General features: G+C 28.6%; 2 protein-coding genes across 2 annotated transcripts; both read left to right on the forward strand.

Moving 5' to 3' along the window:
- Positions 1-4,117: 4,117 nt before the first annotated feature.
- Positions 4,118-18,536, forward strand: LOC100212242 (lysosomal alpha-mannosidase). Its single transcript, XM_065814279.1, has 7 exons — positions 4,118-4,592; positions 5,340-5,536; positions 10,377-10,718; positions 10,792-10,986; positions 16,250-16,423; positions 16,585-17,828; positions 17,935-18,536. Exons 1-7 carry the CDS (start codon positions 4,211-4,213, stop codon positions 18,344-18,346), a joined length of 2,946 nt encoding a protein of 981 aa, XP_065670351.1. The 5' UTR covers positions 4,118-4,210; the 3' UTR covers positions 18,347-18,536.
- Positions 7,596-8,706, forward strand: LOC136088977 (uncharacterized). The gene has a single exon (XM_065814280.1). It carries the CDS (start codon positions 7,695-7,697, stop codon positions 8,694-8,696), a length of 1,002 nt encoding a protein of 333 aa, XP_065670352.1. The 5' UTR covers positions 7,596-7,694; the 3' UTR covers positions 8,697-8,706.
- Positions 18,537-18,941: the final 405 nt, after the last annotated feature.

The raw sequence follows: 18,941 nt of genomic DNA on the forward strand, positions 1-18,941 counted from the left end.
AGAATTTAAAATAAGTTTTTATCGGCCCAGTGCTTCCACAACATCTGAAGAAAGTTGGCCTCAAGGTCGGCCAAAGAAAAACTTTGAAGACTCATCTTTAAAAACTAAAAGACGTAGAGTTGAAGACTTATTGCAATCGCAGAGTGCCAATGAATTAACAACAGCTGCTGAAATAGAGCATCGTTTGTCGGGTCAAAGAAACGTAGCTTCTTCTATTAGAAAAAGTACAGAAACCTTAGAGCGAAGAAAATCTACTGATGTTATTTATGGTAGTAGGTAGTTGAGTAGCGATGAGGCACTTGCTTATTATATAGATTCCAAGTGTACTAGCCACTCTTATAAATAAACAAGAAAGTGGTCGATGAAAGCAGGGCATGAAGTGTTTCCGTCTTACTATAATTTATGTAAATTTAAAAGGTTGTGTTACCCTCCAGAAGAATTTATTACTATCTCAGAAACACAAGCTAAAATTAAACTTCAAGCCATATTGAATAAAACAACCGAACGTTTAATTAAAACACTAAATCAATTTCGCAAAAATGCATCCTCTAATTTGTCGCTTACATTATTAAGCAAATGGGGATGTGACGGAAGTTCTGGCCACAGTACTAGTAAACAAAGATTTGAGAACTCCGATGCTAATGATGAGTTTCTGTTTGTGTTTGCATTTATCCCGTTGAGATTGAGTGATGACTCTAATACTATTATTTGGCAAAATCCTCGGCCATCGTCAACACTTTATTGCCGGCCAATTGGGTTCATATTTTCAAAAGAAACACAGAAATTTACTGTAATAGAAACTGACAAAGTTTTAAAAGAAACATTTGAACTTCTTCCAACACTGTGTACTGTTGGTAAATTTAATTTTTTTGTGAAACACAATCTGTTACTCACTATGACAGACGGAAAAGTATGTAATGCTTTAAGCGATACGCGCTCTACACAAAAATTTTATATTTGAGGTGCTACTCCAAAAATGATAAATGGTGAATTAAAAGTTATGGTTGATAAATAAGAAAATTACAATTTTGGTCTGTCTACCTTGACATTGATTGTGTCAAATTTGAAAAACTTTGTTCTGAAACAAGGTCTTTATATTCACATTTATGTTCGTATACATACCTGTTACAATGCATAAAATTTTAATGCATAGCACAGAAGTTATAAAGTCGTGTATTCTACCAATTGGTCAGCTCTCAGAAGAATCTCAAGAAGCACGAAATAAAGATTGTAGGAGATTTGGAGAACATCATACTAGGAAAAAGCCATGTATTTCTACAGATATGGATTTGCTGAATATGCTCTTAATAACCTCTAACCCTGTTATCAATTCACATAGAGAACTGCCTGGAAAAAGAAGCAAACTGCCAGTAGAGGTTTTGAATTTGATTGATCCAGCTCCAATAAGAAATTGTAACTTGTCCGATGAATCAAATAATGAGTCATCTGAAGATTCAAGTGATGAGTGTTTGGTGGATAAAAACGACGAGTTTTCTGATAACTAAATATAAATTTATTGTATGATATTATGTATCCTTGTTTTATAAATATATTTTTCTTTTTTACTTCATTTTTTCTATTATAACAGTGGTTGTTGCAAAAAAAAAAAAAAGGAGGGGGGGGGGGTGTAGGCGAGGGGTTTTCCCCCTATCCACAGCAAAAAAACTTTTAAGTTATTAAAACCAAGGTATTTTTATTTATTATTATGTATTTCGCCGATAAGAAAAGTTTACAAGTTTATGCAATACAAATATATAAATACATGGCTGGGGCAAGAAGAAGACAAGTTCTGTCTTATCACCAAGCCCTTTAAATAAAAATGTCAATAATAAAAATACAAAACAAAGTAACTCGTTAAATAAACGTTAAACAAAACGTTGCGTTAAGAAAAAAACATTTTTTAAAAACATTTTAGTATCATGTGTCTTTTATATCTGTAAAGTTTATTATATCAGATAAAAAACAACGTCATAATGTACAAATTGAACTGTATATAGAATATATATTTAAACCATATTTATAAAGAAATAAACAAACGTGATTACTCCTAATCAAAGGCTTCAGAAAAATTTTAATTCGTTGTCATTTATTAAAAGCTTTTGCTTAAGTTTGTTTTTAAATTGTTTAATAGAAGAAATAGTTTTTAACTCATTATTTAATAGCATGTTCCATAGTTTAGGACCTCTGTTAGCAATTGAGAACTTAGTAACAGAGTAATAGGTTTTAGGTTGAACATAATTGTTTTCTGAAAATCGTGTTGGGTATAGATGATATATTTTTTCCAAAAAAGAGTTAAATAAAATAGGTGCTATTTTTTTATTAACTTTGAACATAAAAATAGGAATTTGATAAAGATTTAGTTGAAATACGTTGAGAATATTAAATTTAATGAATAGAGGTTTAGAGTGTGAGAAACGATCTACGTTTCCAATAATTCTTAAGGCATGCTTTTGTTGAATTAATAGTTTATTTATTTTAGTTACGTTAGTGCTACACCAGGCAACGTTTGCATAACTTAGGTAGCTATGAATAAATGAAAAATAAATGTATTTTAAACAGGTTTGATTTAATAACTGCTTCGCTTTGTAAAGTAGACCAATATTTTTCGAAATTTTATTTTGAATTATATTTATGTGCTCCTTCCAACTCACATTTTCATTAATAACAACACCAAGATATAACAACGAACGCTCTCTTATTATACAAGAGTTATTTACAACTAAAATTAGAAGATTTAATGGGATGAGTCTCTTTTCATGAAGACGATGGAAGAAAGTATATTTTGTTTTTTTTATGTTTATGGATAATTTATTTGCTATAAACCATTCACTTAGTTTTTCAAGCTCTTTGTTTACTGTTTCAAATAAAGAATTAATATCCTTATCAGAATAAAATAAGTTGGTGTCGTCTGCAAATAGGATTGAATTTAAGATACTTGAAAATTTATTTAAGTCATTTATATAAATGAGGAATAAAAGGGGCCCTAAAATTGATCCTTGTGGGACGCCGCAGGAAATTGTCGCTAAATCCGTTTTACTATCATTAAACAAGATGTACTGTTTCCTGTTTGCTAGATAACTTTTAAACCATGCTAAGTTATAACTTATGATACCATAATTTTTAAGTTTGTGCAGGAGAATATTATGATCCACCGTATCAAATGCCTTACTTAGATCAATAAAGACGCCTAAAGTAAATTTGTTTTCATCAAGAGCTTTAAATATTTCGTGTACTAGATGAATGATTGCATGATCGGTTGAATGGCCAGATTTGAACCCAAATTGTTTATCGTAAAGAATTTTATTATTAGTTAAAAAAGAAAACAGTCTGTTATACATAACACGTTCTAAAATCTTAGAAAAGTAGGTAAGAATTGAGATTGGTCTGTAGTTTGAGACATCAGAAGGATCACCTGTTTTATAGATTGGTGTAACCTTTGCACAATTTAAGTTTTCAGGAAAAACTCCGTGTTTTAAAGATAAATTAAAAATATGTAAAAGTGGTATTTTTATAAAACTTATTGATTTAATAATGACAATGCTACTGACATCATCAGCACCCGAACTTTTATTAGGTTTTAGTAAAGAAACTGAGTTTAATAATTTATCTTCTGTAAGTTCATGATTAGACATGACAGATTTATTTGGTGTTAGGTATGAACGAAAGTTTGTCTGAGATGGTCCTATTTTAGAGGCTAAATTCGAACCTACATTAACAAAAAAGTTATTAAGTGTTTCTGCAACTAAAGATTTATTTACAATTAAGTTATTATTAATTTTAAGATTAGTTAGAAGTGCATTTCGGTCCAGATTTTTCTTGCCAATTACCTCTTTAATAATGTTCCATGTTTTTTGTGTACTGTTTTTTATCTTTAATTTTTCAGAATAATAGTTTTTTTGTGAGCGTTTTAGAACAGATTCAAATAAACGTTTATAAGGTAATTATTCAAAAAACAACAAAATATTATTTATTTCAACCTTTCATGACTAGAACAATGGAATTTGTGAACAAAATATTTTTGTCCAGCTAGATTGTATGAAACGATTCACTGTGCGGGTGTTCCACCTTGCGTAAATACCACCGATAGGTTTTCTTGGTTATCGCCAATGAAATCATCACTGTGAGGAAATAAAATTACTGCGCATGTGCGAAAAATGTAAACAAATTCTTGTTATAAAAAAAAAAAAAAAAAATTAGATCATGTGTTAAAATGGCGGCGTGTGTCCTGTCTTTTTTATACTTAAATTTTTTAATATATACTGTCACCGGATTTGATTGTTTGTCGAAAGATAAAAAATTACAGATTCATATAGTTCCACACACTCATGATGATGTTGGATGGCTTAAAACTGTCGATGAGTATTACTACGGAGCAAATCGTACAATACAAGCTGGGGCAGTTCAGTATATTCTAGATACAGTTATTTTTTCGCTTCAGCAAAATGTTAACAGAACATTTATTTATGTAGAAATGGCATTTTTTGAAAGGTGGTGGAATGAACAAACTGCAGAAGTAAAAGAATCTGTAAAACTCTTAATTAAAAATAAGCAATTAGAGTTCATAAATGGAGGATGGTGTATGAATGATGAAGGTTTGTTACTCAAAATCTGCCATTAGTTTTACAATTCAAAAAATCATTTATTACTTATAAACTTGGATTAATTTTTAAGAATAACTAGAGTTAAAAGAAACCAAAAAATAACTAGAGTTAAATGACCAGTATGACATTTGATACATTTAACTTTTAAACTAGAAGTTTAAAAGTTAAATGTATCAAATGTCATACTGGTCATTTTCTATAAATATAAAGATGCTTCAAATATTACATGCACAAAGTTATATGAAAAACTTAATTAATTAGAATAATTTATTTAATTTACTTAGGACTATAAAAAAATATCCAAATTCAATACTGTTGCTAAAGTGAACTATGACTTTTGCTAACATCAGCGCTGCTTGAATCATCATCAATAGACAGTCTTAAGTGTTTTGAAAAAAATACAACTTTATAGTTTTTTGAAAAAGTAAAAATTTGAAATTATTAAAATTAAGTTTTTTTTCTATTACTTGGTATAATATAGAATCAAGTAGTATATAATAAAAGAAATTTATTCTGGATTTTATCTAATTTTTAAGTTTGATTAAGTGAGAAAATATAATTTGCTTATTTTTTGCAAATTTGGTCTGTGAGTTTTTTAATTTCATAAGCAAAATAGCTATCTTTTGTTCAAGTTTTTTGAAATGAAATCAAAATATTTAATGATAATTAAATTTAATCAAATTATTAAACCAATTGAGTATTTAAATTCAGTGTAATAAATTTCTATAAATTGTTTAGCTGCTACTCATTACAATGCTATAATTGATCAAATGACTTATGGACTTCATTTTATTGAAAAGAACTTTGGTGAAGAAGCTCGTCCAACTGTTGCTTGGCACATAGATCCATTTGGTCATTCTGCTGAGCAAGCATCTTTATTTTCCTTAATGTCATTTGACGGATTCTTTTTCGGGCGGATTGATTATGCAGACAAAGTAGGTTACATACATACTAGTTTATATATTTTGTTTTCTAATGTTCAAATTAAAAACAGCATTAGTTATATCTTTGTTTTATATCTTTTTTGGAAATATACAAGTAGTTCCACGGTTGCGTAAATAAAGTTATTTTCTTATTTATATGAGATTATGTCCTTTTTAGCACTTACCTACTTTGTGATAACGCTGCTACACAATGAGACTTTTTTTTGTATCAAATCAATTTTAGCGGTTTTTGTGATGCTATAGTTTATTTGTGCAAACTATTAAAAATGAATATCAGATTTGTTATCTAAACCTTAAAAATCTATGTTAAAATTTTTTTAAAAACCAAAAAGTTTAGTTCATTTATGCCCTAGAATATTGCGCCAGAATAAACTTTTATATTTATTAATAATATTTTATAGGAATAAAATAACTGAATCAAATGTACAAAATAAGTCTTTTCATGATATAATTAGTTTTCATTATTAAATTTTTTATAGCAATGATTTCCCTTTTTTTTTTTAATTCTTTACTTGTATGATTATAATAATGAAAAACTATATTAAAGTTTGTTATACATTACAATAATTAATATATAATGCCAATGGTCTAATATGAGTAAGGCTTTGCAGTATTTAGACAAAGTTAGTGAAACTTGCTGATAAAATAATTCAAAATTTAATTAATATACAAATGAGGATTGTGTACAACTTTTTAAGTAATTCTTTATTTATTTATCATAAATTCATTCATACAATTGAATTTTCATTTAAAAAGGCTTTTTGAGCACTATTACTGCTGAAATGATGTTCATTATCAATGTGTTTTGGATATTAAACTTAATTTTTTGTTCAAATCTTTTTATATATATATATATATTTTTTGTTGTTTAACAAGAGCTTACTCTGTCTCTTTTTACTTGTAATTTTTTGATTAGTACTGCAACAATATATTATCAAAATAGACTAAACTAGAAGAACCTATGCATGATGTATAAATAGTCTTTATTGCAGCCCATAAAGTGAATAAGTCATATATATATATATATATATATATATATATATATATATATATATATATATATATATATATATATATATATATATATATATATATATGTATGTATGTATGTATGTTTGTATGTATGTATGTATGTATCACTCGCTCCTTTCATATGTTAGGAGCAAGTCATAGTGTTTAATAAATTGATATCACAATAAACAATGATGGATCAAGGAATTTTTGGTAGGAGGAAGGGGGGGGGGGTAAATGTTAAAAAATATTGTTGTATTTTGTATCACATTTGCATCTCTTCAAAAAAAAAAGGTCCTCATTTCTAACCCTATATCATTTTAAAGTTATGTTACGTATTGTAATAAAAATGAGATTTGTTATGTTACGTGCAAAATGTCCGTTATTTTTACGTAACTGAGACGTAACATTACAAAACAACACGTTACATTTTGACCTTATGAGACTTAACATTGTAACATATGGTGTCTTCCTAATTAAATTTAACTATTTTAGATATAACCTTATAAGTATATCGATCAATAAATATATATAGGAAAGAGATGTTGATAAAAAGCTTTGACTTGCTTAAGAGAGAAGTCAAGTTGGAAAGATTAATTAGAGAGTGTTACAGGGTTTATGCGAAATATAAAACATTTTTTAAGAAAATATAAAACATTTTTTAAGAAAATATAAAACACTTAATTATGTAATTACTCCTTAACACTTTAGAATTTATGAGGTTTATTCATGACAAAGAAGAGAACTATAAAAAATAAAAAAAAGGATGACGGTAGTAAATTAGTTGTCAGTTGTAAGTGCCTTAAAAGTATAATTTTTTGAGTCTATTATCAAACTTTTTATCATACCTTAAAGTTTGGAATCAGACTTTTAAGTATGGAATAAAAGTTTTATATTTATAAGATATAAAACTTTTATTCCAAACTTAAAAGATTTAATATGGTGAGTAATGTTTGTTATAGTTTTAAGTTTATATCAAGTACAATGAAAAATAGAAAAATTACTATACACATATTAAACAAATGCTTTTTTTTATCCAGAGAAAACTTTTTAAATGCAATACATATGTTATCATGCCTTACTATGCTTATAATTAAAATATATTATTCGAGCTTTATTTTGTTGTTTTAACTGATTAATGGAAAATGAGAGAGAAAGGAAAAAAAGAACACTTATTACAAAGGATATTGTAAGAACCATAAGAAAGTCAATTCTAAAAGAAATGAAGTTAAAAGAAATAGCGGAAGAAGTTGAAATATCAGTTTCTGCAACACGTTCTATTTCTGATAAAATCAGTAAAGGACTTAGTGATGATGAAATCACATCAGTAAAAAAAGGAAGGTGCAGCTCTTATGAAGAGACGCTTAAATCTGAAATTCGATTGTTAATTGAGCATGATCCATCTCATACTTTAGCATCATTGAGAAACATTCTCATTGAAAGGAATATTAATGTATCTATACCAACAATATCTAAGTATTTGAAGTCGATGGAGTTCACTAGAAAACGACTTACATTAGTACCAAAAGAAAGGAACTCGCCGCAAAACGTTGATTTAAGACAAAGTTTTTGCAGGACTAATAATTCGATTCCTGATAATAACTTAGTATTTCTAGATGAAACAGGCTTTAACTTACATACTTCTAAGCAATATGGCTATTCTATAAAGAATACAAAATGTTTTGTTACAGTGCCAGCAAATCGTGGAAAGAATGTAAGTCTAATGGCCGCTATAACAGTTAATGGTATTCTAAGCTTTAAGATAGTGGATGGTGCCTATAATGGCGATATTTTTTGTGATTTTATAACCAATAATTTAAGACCGTATTTCCTAACAAATCCTCATTTTGTACTAGTATTGGATAATTGTGCATTTCATCGTCGAAGAGATGTAATCGATTTGCTTGGCCAATCCAATGTTTCAGTTTACTTTTTGCCACCTTATTCACCGCAATTGAACCCGATCGAGGAATACTTTAGTTGTCTTAAAGCTAATTATACTTCTATAAGGCCGTTTCCAAAAACTAGCAATGAAGTTAAGGCTACTTTAAATTGGCTTATACCGACAATTGGCATTGATTTTTGTGGTTGGTATTGTAATATGAGAAAATGGGTTTTGAAAGGCATAGCAAGGCAATAGTTTTATTAAAGTGGATACTTTGTTATTTATATTATATCTTTAAATATAATGAATTTTAGTTATATTAAAAAAATACACTTTATTCTTTAGAAGCTTTATGAATAACTTTATACATCATAAATGCACTCTTAAATAACTAAAATGTTTTATATTTTCTTAAAAATTGTTTTATATTTTCTTAAAAATTGTTATATATATATATATATTTTTAATGTTTTATAATTTTATAAATTTGTTTTTTATTTTCTTACAATTTGTTTTGTATTTTCTAAAAAATGTTCTATAAATTCTTAAAAAATGTTTTATATTTTCTTAAAAAATGTTTAATATTTTCTTAAAAAATGTTTTATATTTTCTTAAAAAATGTTTAATATTTTCTTAAAAAATGTTTTATATTTTCTTAAAAAATGTTTTATATTTTCTTAAAAAATGTTTTATATTTTCTTAAAAAATGTTTTATATTTTCTTAAAAAATGTTTTATATTTTCTTAAAAAATGTTTTATATTTTCTTAAAAAATGTTTTATATTTTCTTAAAAAATGTTTTATATTTCGCATAAACCCTGTAACAAATATTGCACTGGATGCTAGGAGGTGCAAACTATACACATAGTAGGCCTAAGTTCATTAATGTATTTGGTATAGTATATATATATCATAAAAAAGTTTGACATTTTATATACATTTTTGCTTGTGGGTTTATAAAAACTTGTGAAGTATTACGTTTGTGTTATTGACAAAAAAACAACCTAATGTAATGTTACAAAATCTAGATATGAAATGTAGTTAAAATATGTCTCAAGTATAGATTTGTTTGTAACGTTAAGTTATGTTTCAGTGTACACTTTGTGAAAATTTCACTTTTATAAGTTTAAATAAAATAATTGAGACGTAACTTAGTGAAATAAACAATGATAGTTAACAAATTAGTAAAATAAACAATGATAATTAGCAGTTTTTTAATTATAAATGTCTCGACAAACGCATTCTTAAATACCGTAACTCATGAGTTACCGTATTACTTATTACCTTTAAAAGCATAACCAACCGAGACCTAACGTAACGTAAAACATTTAAGAATTGAAACTAATTAAAATACGTCACAAATATAAGTTTTTTTATGTTACATTACGTCTTTTTTTTTTAAAGGGTAACCATTTGAGACGTTAAATTACATTAAAAAAATCTGTTTAAGAGGTATATTAGTTATGTCTCAAATCTAGATTTAGTTACATTATTACGTCTCAATTGGTTTCACTCTAAAAAGTTAAAAAAAAAAAATTAATTATAACGTTACGAATTGAGATTTCATTTTTTTTTTGTGACAAAGTAACCAATGGAGACGAAGCTATTTTACAATATAAATAAAATATAGTATTTAGCAATATGGCAATGATGATCAAACATTTATTACGTTATCAAGTTTATTTACATAATTTTATTAAGTTTATTTACTTAATTTAATTAATAATTAGAGAATGTAATCCTGTTCCCAATTGTAACCGGTTGCGACATAATGTAACTTTAAAATGTTATAGGGGTAAGATTTTTAGGATTTTCAGATTCTGATGGTGGTGGCAGGGGGGTGGGGGTGGAAGAGTAATGCAAAAACCCCATCCCTCTGGATCCATCACTGATATTGATTTGTGAATTAATTAAACAAAACAGAAAATTGTTTTAGGAAAAACGTAAGAAAGACCAGCGCATGGAAATGTTGTGGCAAGGGAGTCAAAATTACAAGAGTGCTTCACAAATATTTACTGGTGTGTTATACAATGGTTATGATCCTCCTCCAGGATTTTGTTATGATGAGTTCTGTGCTGATCCTCCAATTCAAGATAATCCAAATCTTTTTGATATGAATGTAAAAGAGCGTGTTGATAAGTTTGTCGAAGTTACATGTGAGCAGGCTAAAAGTTATCAGACCAATCATATAATGTTAACAATGGGATCAGATTTTCAATTTGAAAATGCTCACAGATGGTTCAAAAATTTGGATAAGTTAATACATTATGTTAACCAGGTTAAACATATTTGCAATATCAAATGATTGTTATAATGTAAAATTAGATTAAATTAAATTTTTTTTTTACCAGGATGGAAGGGTAAATGTGTTTTATTCTACACCTTCGCGTTATTTAAAAGCATTGCATGATGCTGAGAAGGAATGGGAAGTAAAAAAGGATGATTTTTTTCCATATGCTCATTGTCCACACTGCTATTGGACAGGTTACTTCACAAGTCGACCTTCATTTAAAGGTTATGAGCGAGAATCAAATTCTATTCTTCAAGTATGTTTATAAAAAATTTTTAAGCTTTATTTAATTTTTTTTTTCTTATGTATTCGTTACAACTTTTTTTTATTTACACTTTTATCTTAAAAAATGTTTAGAAATTTATTTTAATCAACCATTAAGGGCCATCCATATATTACGTATGCACCAAGGGGGGAGAGGGGGTGTACCAAATTTAGTAATTTCCATACAAGTGCGAATTTGGGGAAGGGGGAGGGTCCAAGAAATATATTTACACAAATGCAAAAATTGAGGTGGCAGTTCATGGCCTGTTGAGGTTATAAAGGTTGAACAGCTAGCCTTCCCAGGAAACGCGTGCGGTTTTTAGTCTTGTATGACCACACGTGAGTATTTTATTTTAGACAACTTGGTCATGGCCGTTGATCATTGCGGAAAAAGTTTCAAAAACAAAAAAATCAAAACTAACATAAGGGATCGTCCATAAAGTACGTATGCTCGGAGGGGAAGAGGGGGTCTGCAGATGACATATATGAGATGGGAGGGCAGTGGGTTGTTTATATATGAAAGGAGACTCTAAATTAAAAAAAGATATTATAAAATGTTAGATAAATAGGTTAAAAGTGTAGGTACTTTTAGGGAGGTAGAGGGTACTCAAAAAAGCGTATTGCAAAATGCAGGGGGGGTGGATCAACGAAAAAAAGCGTACGTACTTTATGGACAACTCCTAATAGGAAATAGAAAGAAATTTAAATTAAAAAAAATTAAAATGAATTAATAACTTAAATGACATGTGTACTGTTTTTATTTTTGTTTCTTTAGAGTGATTGTTACATTAAGCAACAAAATTAGATAAGGCAAAGCAAAAAAAAACAAACAGTTTTAAGTCTACAATAAAAAAAAATGATTTACTGAAAAATTTATAAAATATAAAACAATAAACTTACAACTACAAAAGTAATAACACTCTAGTAACTATCTGCATTATAATAGTAATAACACTATAATAGTGTTATTACTTTTATAGCACATAGCTATAATAGTGTTATTACTTTTATAGCACATAGCTATAATAGTGTTATTACTTTTATAGTACATAGCTATAATAGTGTTATTACTTTTATACTTACAACTTTTTCATTCTTTGTTCAAACAACATAAGTAAACCCAAATTTTAATTGAAGTAGAAAAGCATCTAGAAAAATAAAATGGATATTCAAATAATATTTAAAACTTAAGCAACTTAAACAACTTTATAAAAACGTACTGTATAAAAAGTTTAGCATTATGAAAAATGTACTAATGGTCTGTAAAAATACACGTTAATTTTAAAATCAACCTATACAAATTTTTTATCGGTTGATTTTAAAATGAACGCACTTGGTAACATTTTTTATAACGCTTAACTTTTTGTAAAGTTGTTTAAGTTATTTGTAAATGTTCCTAAAGTTTTTAATAATATTTGAATGTTCGCTTAATTTTTTCTAGATGCTTTTCTACTCTAATTAATGTTTGGAATTACTAATGCTGTTTGAACAAAGAATGAACTTTAAAAGTGCTTTATAAAAGTCATAACACTATAATAGTTTTATTACTTTTATAATGCAGTGTTATTACTTTTATTATTACTTTTACTATTACTATTACTAGAGTGTTATTACTTTTGTAGTCGTAAGTTTATTGTTTTGTTTTGTTTTTTATAACTTTCTAGCTAACAAACAAATAATTTGCTCCATGAAAACAAAGTACACGGCTTTGCATTAACTAAAATTTAAAAGACCAGATATTTTTCAAGAGTTTGCAAATTGCAAATCGCTTTTAACTTAACCCTTGATATATACTTGTTACATTAAAATTATACAAATATATTTTAAAATCAGATGACAATTTATATTTTTGCTTTCCTCTTTGAAAAAAAAACAAATAAAATTTAGGAAAATCATTCTTTTTGATGTTCAAAACTTTTTTTTTTTTTTTTTTTTGCTTTGACTTGCCGAATTTTGTTGTCGAAAATAACAATCACTATGAAGAAACAAAAATAAAAACAGTACACAAATTATTTAAATTTTTGCTATTATTATTTTCTATTTAAATTTATTTTAATTTCCTATTTTGTTATTTTGCTTTCTTTGTTTTTGAGACTTTTTTCAGCAACACATATAAAACTTGTAAACGGCCGTGACCAAGTTGTCTAAAATAAAATACTCATACGTGGACATGCAAGACAAAAACCTGCACGCGTTTCCTGGGAAGGCTTGTACAGTGCAAAAATATAAGTAATCATGTTCACGTGCGTGAATGCAATACAGGGGAAGGGGGGTTAGACCACCGAGCATATGAAACTTACATTGGGAGTAGGAAGGGGGAGGAGAGTAAAACCACCGTGGGTGGGAGGGGGTAAGAACTCCAAGCGTTGGCATGCATGGGGGTGGGGGGTATAAAAATGTACAAGATGCAACAGAGGGAGGTGGTCCATATCTGGAGATTTTTGTGTGCGTAATATATGGATGGCCCCTTACATGTTTACAACTTTATTTTAAACAACCATACAGGGATTATCTTTTTACGCATATATCCAAAACTCCAGATATTTCTTTTAATTTTCAGTTTTTGCAAATTTTTACGGATAAGCAAATCTTTTCGAAAATTCAAATATTTTTGCAATATATTTATTTTTTTAGCTTGTTTCAGCCATTACCCATACAATAAATAAATAAATTTTCAAAAAGATTAGGAAAACCATTAGCTTATAGCTATATTTAAACAAATATAATGGAACTAAATTTTGAATCCAGCCCTGGCCATAAATGTAACATTAGTAAGGAAAGAGGCATAAACTTTCTGGTTAAATGCTATTCCACCATGCTCTGTATAAGATCATAAGGTCTTCTAGGAGCACCTAAACAATAAAAAAATAATTATAATAAGGGGGCATCCATAAAGTAGGTATGCAGTAAAACCACTGATTTAGGACCCCCTCCCCATTGTACCAATTTGTAATCTTTAACAGCATATGTACCTACACACATTTATTAGAAAATCACTCTCCTTTTCTCGCCACTATCATTCCTACCTAAAAATTTTCAAAATATTGAAAACAAAATTTTTTTAAATTAATTCGACACTTCTATATTACATAACATTATATTAACTTTTCGAACTCAAGAAATTCAATGCTTTTGTTTAAAAAAAATCAAGTTTCATGAGAGATATTGGGTGGGCACGGAAAAATCTGTTCAACTATAAATTGAGATTTCTCTAAAACCATAAATGCTTTTTATTTCATGTTTTTTAATAAATGTGTTTACATCAATTAGGGTTTTAATTTAATTTTAAGAGGCTTGATGGGCTGTTTAGCAAAAGATAGAATTTTATAGCGGGTTAATGCTTCATTTTGCAGATTTTTTCTTTTTTTATCTTATTTGTGGCATTAATCCACATTTTATGGAAGTCTTTTTTATTTTTTGTTGCTCCATCTATCTCACAAAGAACTCCTTTAACTATTGTTTGAAAAACTTCAATCTTGCGGTCTTCATGGCAATTTGGAGGATTCACATCTTTAGGAGCAATTTTCACATTATCTTTGCGCCACTGTAGAACATTTTTAGAATAGTGTGAAGCAGCAAGATCAGGCCAAAAGAGACATCGGTATTTGTATTTTTTCATAAATGGCAAGTCTTTTTTGGAGGCATTCTTTGATGTAGAAATTGGTAGTTATTGATAGTATTGATAGATCTTGTAAGTGGCAAAACAAGAGAACTGCTTAGCACACCTACAAATTGCTTGCCACACAAGAAACTTGGATGCAAATTCTTCTTGTTGAATATATTTAACTTGATCATCAACAGGTTTATCTTTGTTCTCATAGTAAAATTGTTTACCCAGAATTTGTAAAAAATCCACTTTGCAATATGTTTCGTTGTCTTCAATTATGCACATACTTTTATCCCCCATTATTTTAACCAACTTCTTTGCTCGTCGAATTCCTTTAATTTCACCATTTAAGCTTCTCTTAGGTGTATTTTTCTTATGAAATGCTTTTTTCCAGCATTTTCAAGTACTTTTTTGATATAAAAATTTGAAGTCTTAAATTTTCTTGCTAGATCTTGCTGTGACTGGTTCGGATTTCTTGCTATTGAACTGAGAGTCGAATTTACCTTTTTGGATTTATAGAAATTTTTCTTTCTTCCACTTCCAGGTTTCCTTTCAAAGCTTTAAGTAGTCTTGAACTTTTTATTATATGTATGATACTGTATGATTTTGGGATACATTTAGCAATCAAGCGATATGAAGTCAATGGATTTTACACAACTCTTTTACACACCTCAAACAATTTGTTTCGGAAACATTTTGCAAATCATTGATTTGTCAACAGTTTATCAACAAAGTTAAAGATAAGAAAGAAACGTTTAATTAAAAATATAAAAGCAATAAAAAGCAATTAAAGTTGACCGGATTTTTGTGTCCACTCGATAGAGAACAAGAGATGGTTAAACAGTGTGCGTACTCACTGCCTTTAAACACCTCCTCATACACATTTGTACGTTTTTAAGTAACTCTTTTCTCCCTCCCCCTCCATATCTCCATACGTACTTTATAAAAGACTCATATCCTGAAATAAAGTAAAGTGCGTATAAAAAGTGGTTGATCTTTAATGCTACATTAAGGAAAGAAGTAATAGATTTTATTATCAGTCGCTATGCATGTTAATACTTTTTGTTTTATTATTATATTTTAATTTTTTTGTATATGTTTTTTAATGTTATTGATATTTTGTTTAAATACAACGTGTCTTATAACTTTAAATGAGATTTAATTGAATTCTTTGGATATATAAAATAAGTATTCAAGAAATGTTTGATATTTTAGAAAATTTTTTTATAGATATTTGTAATGTAAAATGTTTAAATTTTGTAATTTTTTTTTAAGCTTTTACTTTTAAAACAAGGTTGATAAAATTCTCTTCTCAAGGTAAGTTATGGAAATGGTGCAATTAAAGATTGTTTGCTTGATAAACTAAATGTATTGTGTTTGAAACTTACCTCATTCCTGGTAGTACTACACTTAATTTATTACTCTGTAAAGGGACTTTGTTTGCCTATGACTCATGTTTTTGAAACCAACCTCATTACTGGTAGTACCACACTCATTTTTTTTTTCTGTGTAGGGACTTTGTTTGCAAAGTCTCATGTTTTTGAGTAGTAGAGTTATGAACAACAAAAAGTAACTACAATAAAGTTAGCCCTCTCGGTAAAAATGTAAAAAAAAAAATATTGGAAGTATAATTTACCTTTTTTTAAAGGCTTGCAAGCAAATCGAGGCACTTGTTCCTTCCGGTAAAAGCCATCCAAGTTCTGATATATTACGGCGTGAAATGGCTGTTAGTCAACATCATGATGCTGTCAGTGGAACTGAGAAACAACATGTACAGAATGACTATGCAAAGCGTCTTTCAATTGGCAGAGATGAATGTCTAGTTAGATATTTTTTATTACAGTTCACATAAAATAAATAATTCGCTTATTAATAAAACATTTATATTTTATATTAAATTAAAGATAAAATAAAAATAATAGTTAACCAAATGTATTTTATTTTTTAATTTAATATTATTTTTTTTATTTAAATTTATGCTAGAGTCTCATGCACCATGCAATAAAACTCAAGTATGAAAAAAGTTCAAATTTAAATTCAATGGAGTTCAAGTATTGCGACTACTTAAATATTAGTGTTTGTGAAATAACTGAGACAGAAGACTCAATTGTTGTGAATCTTTACAATCCTGTTGCTAGATCTATTACTACATACTTACGAGTTCCTGTTAGAATGAACAAGCTGTTGGTACTTAATTCTAAAGGACAACCTATCAAATCACAGATCATTCCTTTATCTCGTGAAACAGCAGTATTGCGTAAGCCCCATGGGGGCTATGCAGCCTATGATTTAGTTTTTGAAGCATCTGCACCTTATATTGGATTTTCCACATACTTTATTAATAAAACGTTGGATAAAAATTTTGCTAGTTTTCTATCTAAAGACTCATACATATCATCCTTGAAGTTTGAAATAGATTTCATTGAAAATGATAAATTGCGCTTGGAGTTTTCTCGAGAAACTGGACGCCTTGTTAAAATGATTCGCAAAGATCGAGACCTCTCATTAAATGTTGATCAGCAGTTTTTCTGGTATGAAGGAAGTGTGGGTAATAACGACAGCGTGCAAACCTCAGGGGCATACATTTTCCGTCCAAATAAAAGTACACCATATGAAGTCAATAGTTTTAACAAAGCACAAGTTCAGCTTGTTAAAGGCCCTCTTGTTGAAGAGATACGTCAAACATTTGGTACATTTGTTAGTCAGGTAATTCGTTTGTATAAAGGTGCTGACTATGCTGAGTTTGAGCATACAATTGGTCCCATTCCAGTTAATGATAAAATTGGAAAAGAAATTATTACCCGTTTTGACACTGATATTCAATCTGCAGGCGTATTTTTCACCGATGCTAATGGTAGAGAAATGAAAGAAAGAAAAAGGGATTTTAGAGAAACATGGGAGCTAAATATTACAGAACCAATCTCTGAAAACTATTATCCTGTAAACAGTCGTATTTATATAAAAGATAAGCGAGTCCAGCTTACTGTAATGACAGATCGATCGCAAGGTGGCACAAGCATCAAGGATGGACAAATTGAGTTAATGGTTCATCGACGATTGTTGGTAGATGACTTTTTAGGAGTTGGCGAGCCTTTGAATGAGCCTGGAGTTACTGGGAAAGGTTTAGTTACAAGAGGCAAACACCGCGTTTTGTTGACAACGCCAGAAGAAGCTGGTTCTTTTCACCGAGAGCAAGGTTTACAGATGATGATGCAACCTGTGGTTAGGTGAGAACAGTAAATTTATATGGTTATAATATTTTTTTGTGTATTAGAGTAGGTAATAATTTTTATTTTATTATTTAACTTTTATGTTTGTTTTTTTTTATTCCAGTTTTTCAGCGAATCCATACACAAGAGATAAATGGTTTCAATCTTTCATACCTGTTTATACAAGCCTTTCTCGTCCTCTTCCTCCAAATATTCATATGTTGACATTAGAGACAATAAATGAAACAGCACTTATAATTCGATTTGAGCATTTTTATGAAATCGGTGAAAGTTCAGAGCTTTCAAAGCCCGTGGTCATAGAATTAGATAAGCTGTTCTTTGAGTTTGAAATTGTTTCACTCACCGAAACAAATTTATCAGCTAATCAGTTGTGGAAAGATAAAAAACAATGGAATTGGAAAACTCGTGAAACGCCTCAGTCAATTAAACAAAATCTTTCAAATACTGGTCGTTTATCTGTCTCACTTAACCCTATGGAGATAAAAACATTTATTGCTCAAGTCAAATATTTTTAATATGTTGTAAATAAATCACTATAGTTAATTTATCGTTTTGATTTCCATTAATTTTAAATAATTTCTTTATATCATTTTTTAAAAGGTTGTTTTGATTATCTAAATTTTGAATCACGCAATAAACATTTTGTTACAAGCATTGTGTAAACGATTTTTTTTAATAATATATTTGATAATAAAGAATATAAAGTATTGTTTTAGTATTTTATGTAATTCCGCATTAGCACAATATATTTTATAAATATCGAGTTTATGATTAAATTGGGGTTGTCACCAAAAACCTCTCAGAACATCAAAGTCTTAATGAAGGATGGACAGTTGTTGCAGTTTATTTAAATATATTTTTCATATAATAATAATTCTTTTTTATTAGGGGTCGTCCGTAAAGTACGTGAGCTAAAAATTTAGAAATTTGAAATACTTTCCCTTGTTGCCATGCGTACTTTTTATTTCTCCGCCCCCCCTCTTTTTCCTTCTTTTTCCTTCTTTTTCCTTCTCAATCCCTGAATGGTATGTACTCTTTTTAAATACCTCCCCCACCACCACCTCTATTTTTTAAAGTTTCTAAAAAAGTTGTAAGCTGTAAATCTCCTTA

This window comes from Hydra vulgaris, chromosome 12 (assembly GCF_038396675.1).
Source record: "Hydra vulgaris chromosome 12, alternate assembly HydraT2T_AEP".
Taxonomy (NCBI): Eukaryota; Metazoa; Cnidaria; class Hydrozoa; order Anthoathecata; family Hydridae; genus Hydra; species Hydra vulgaris.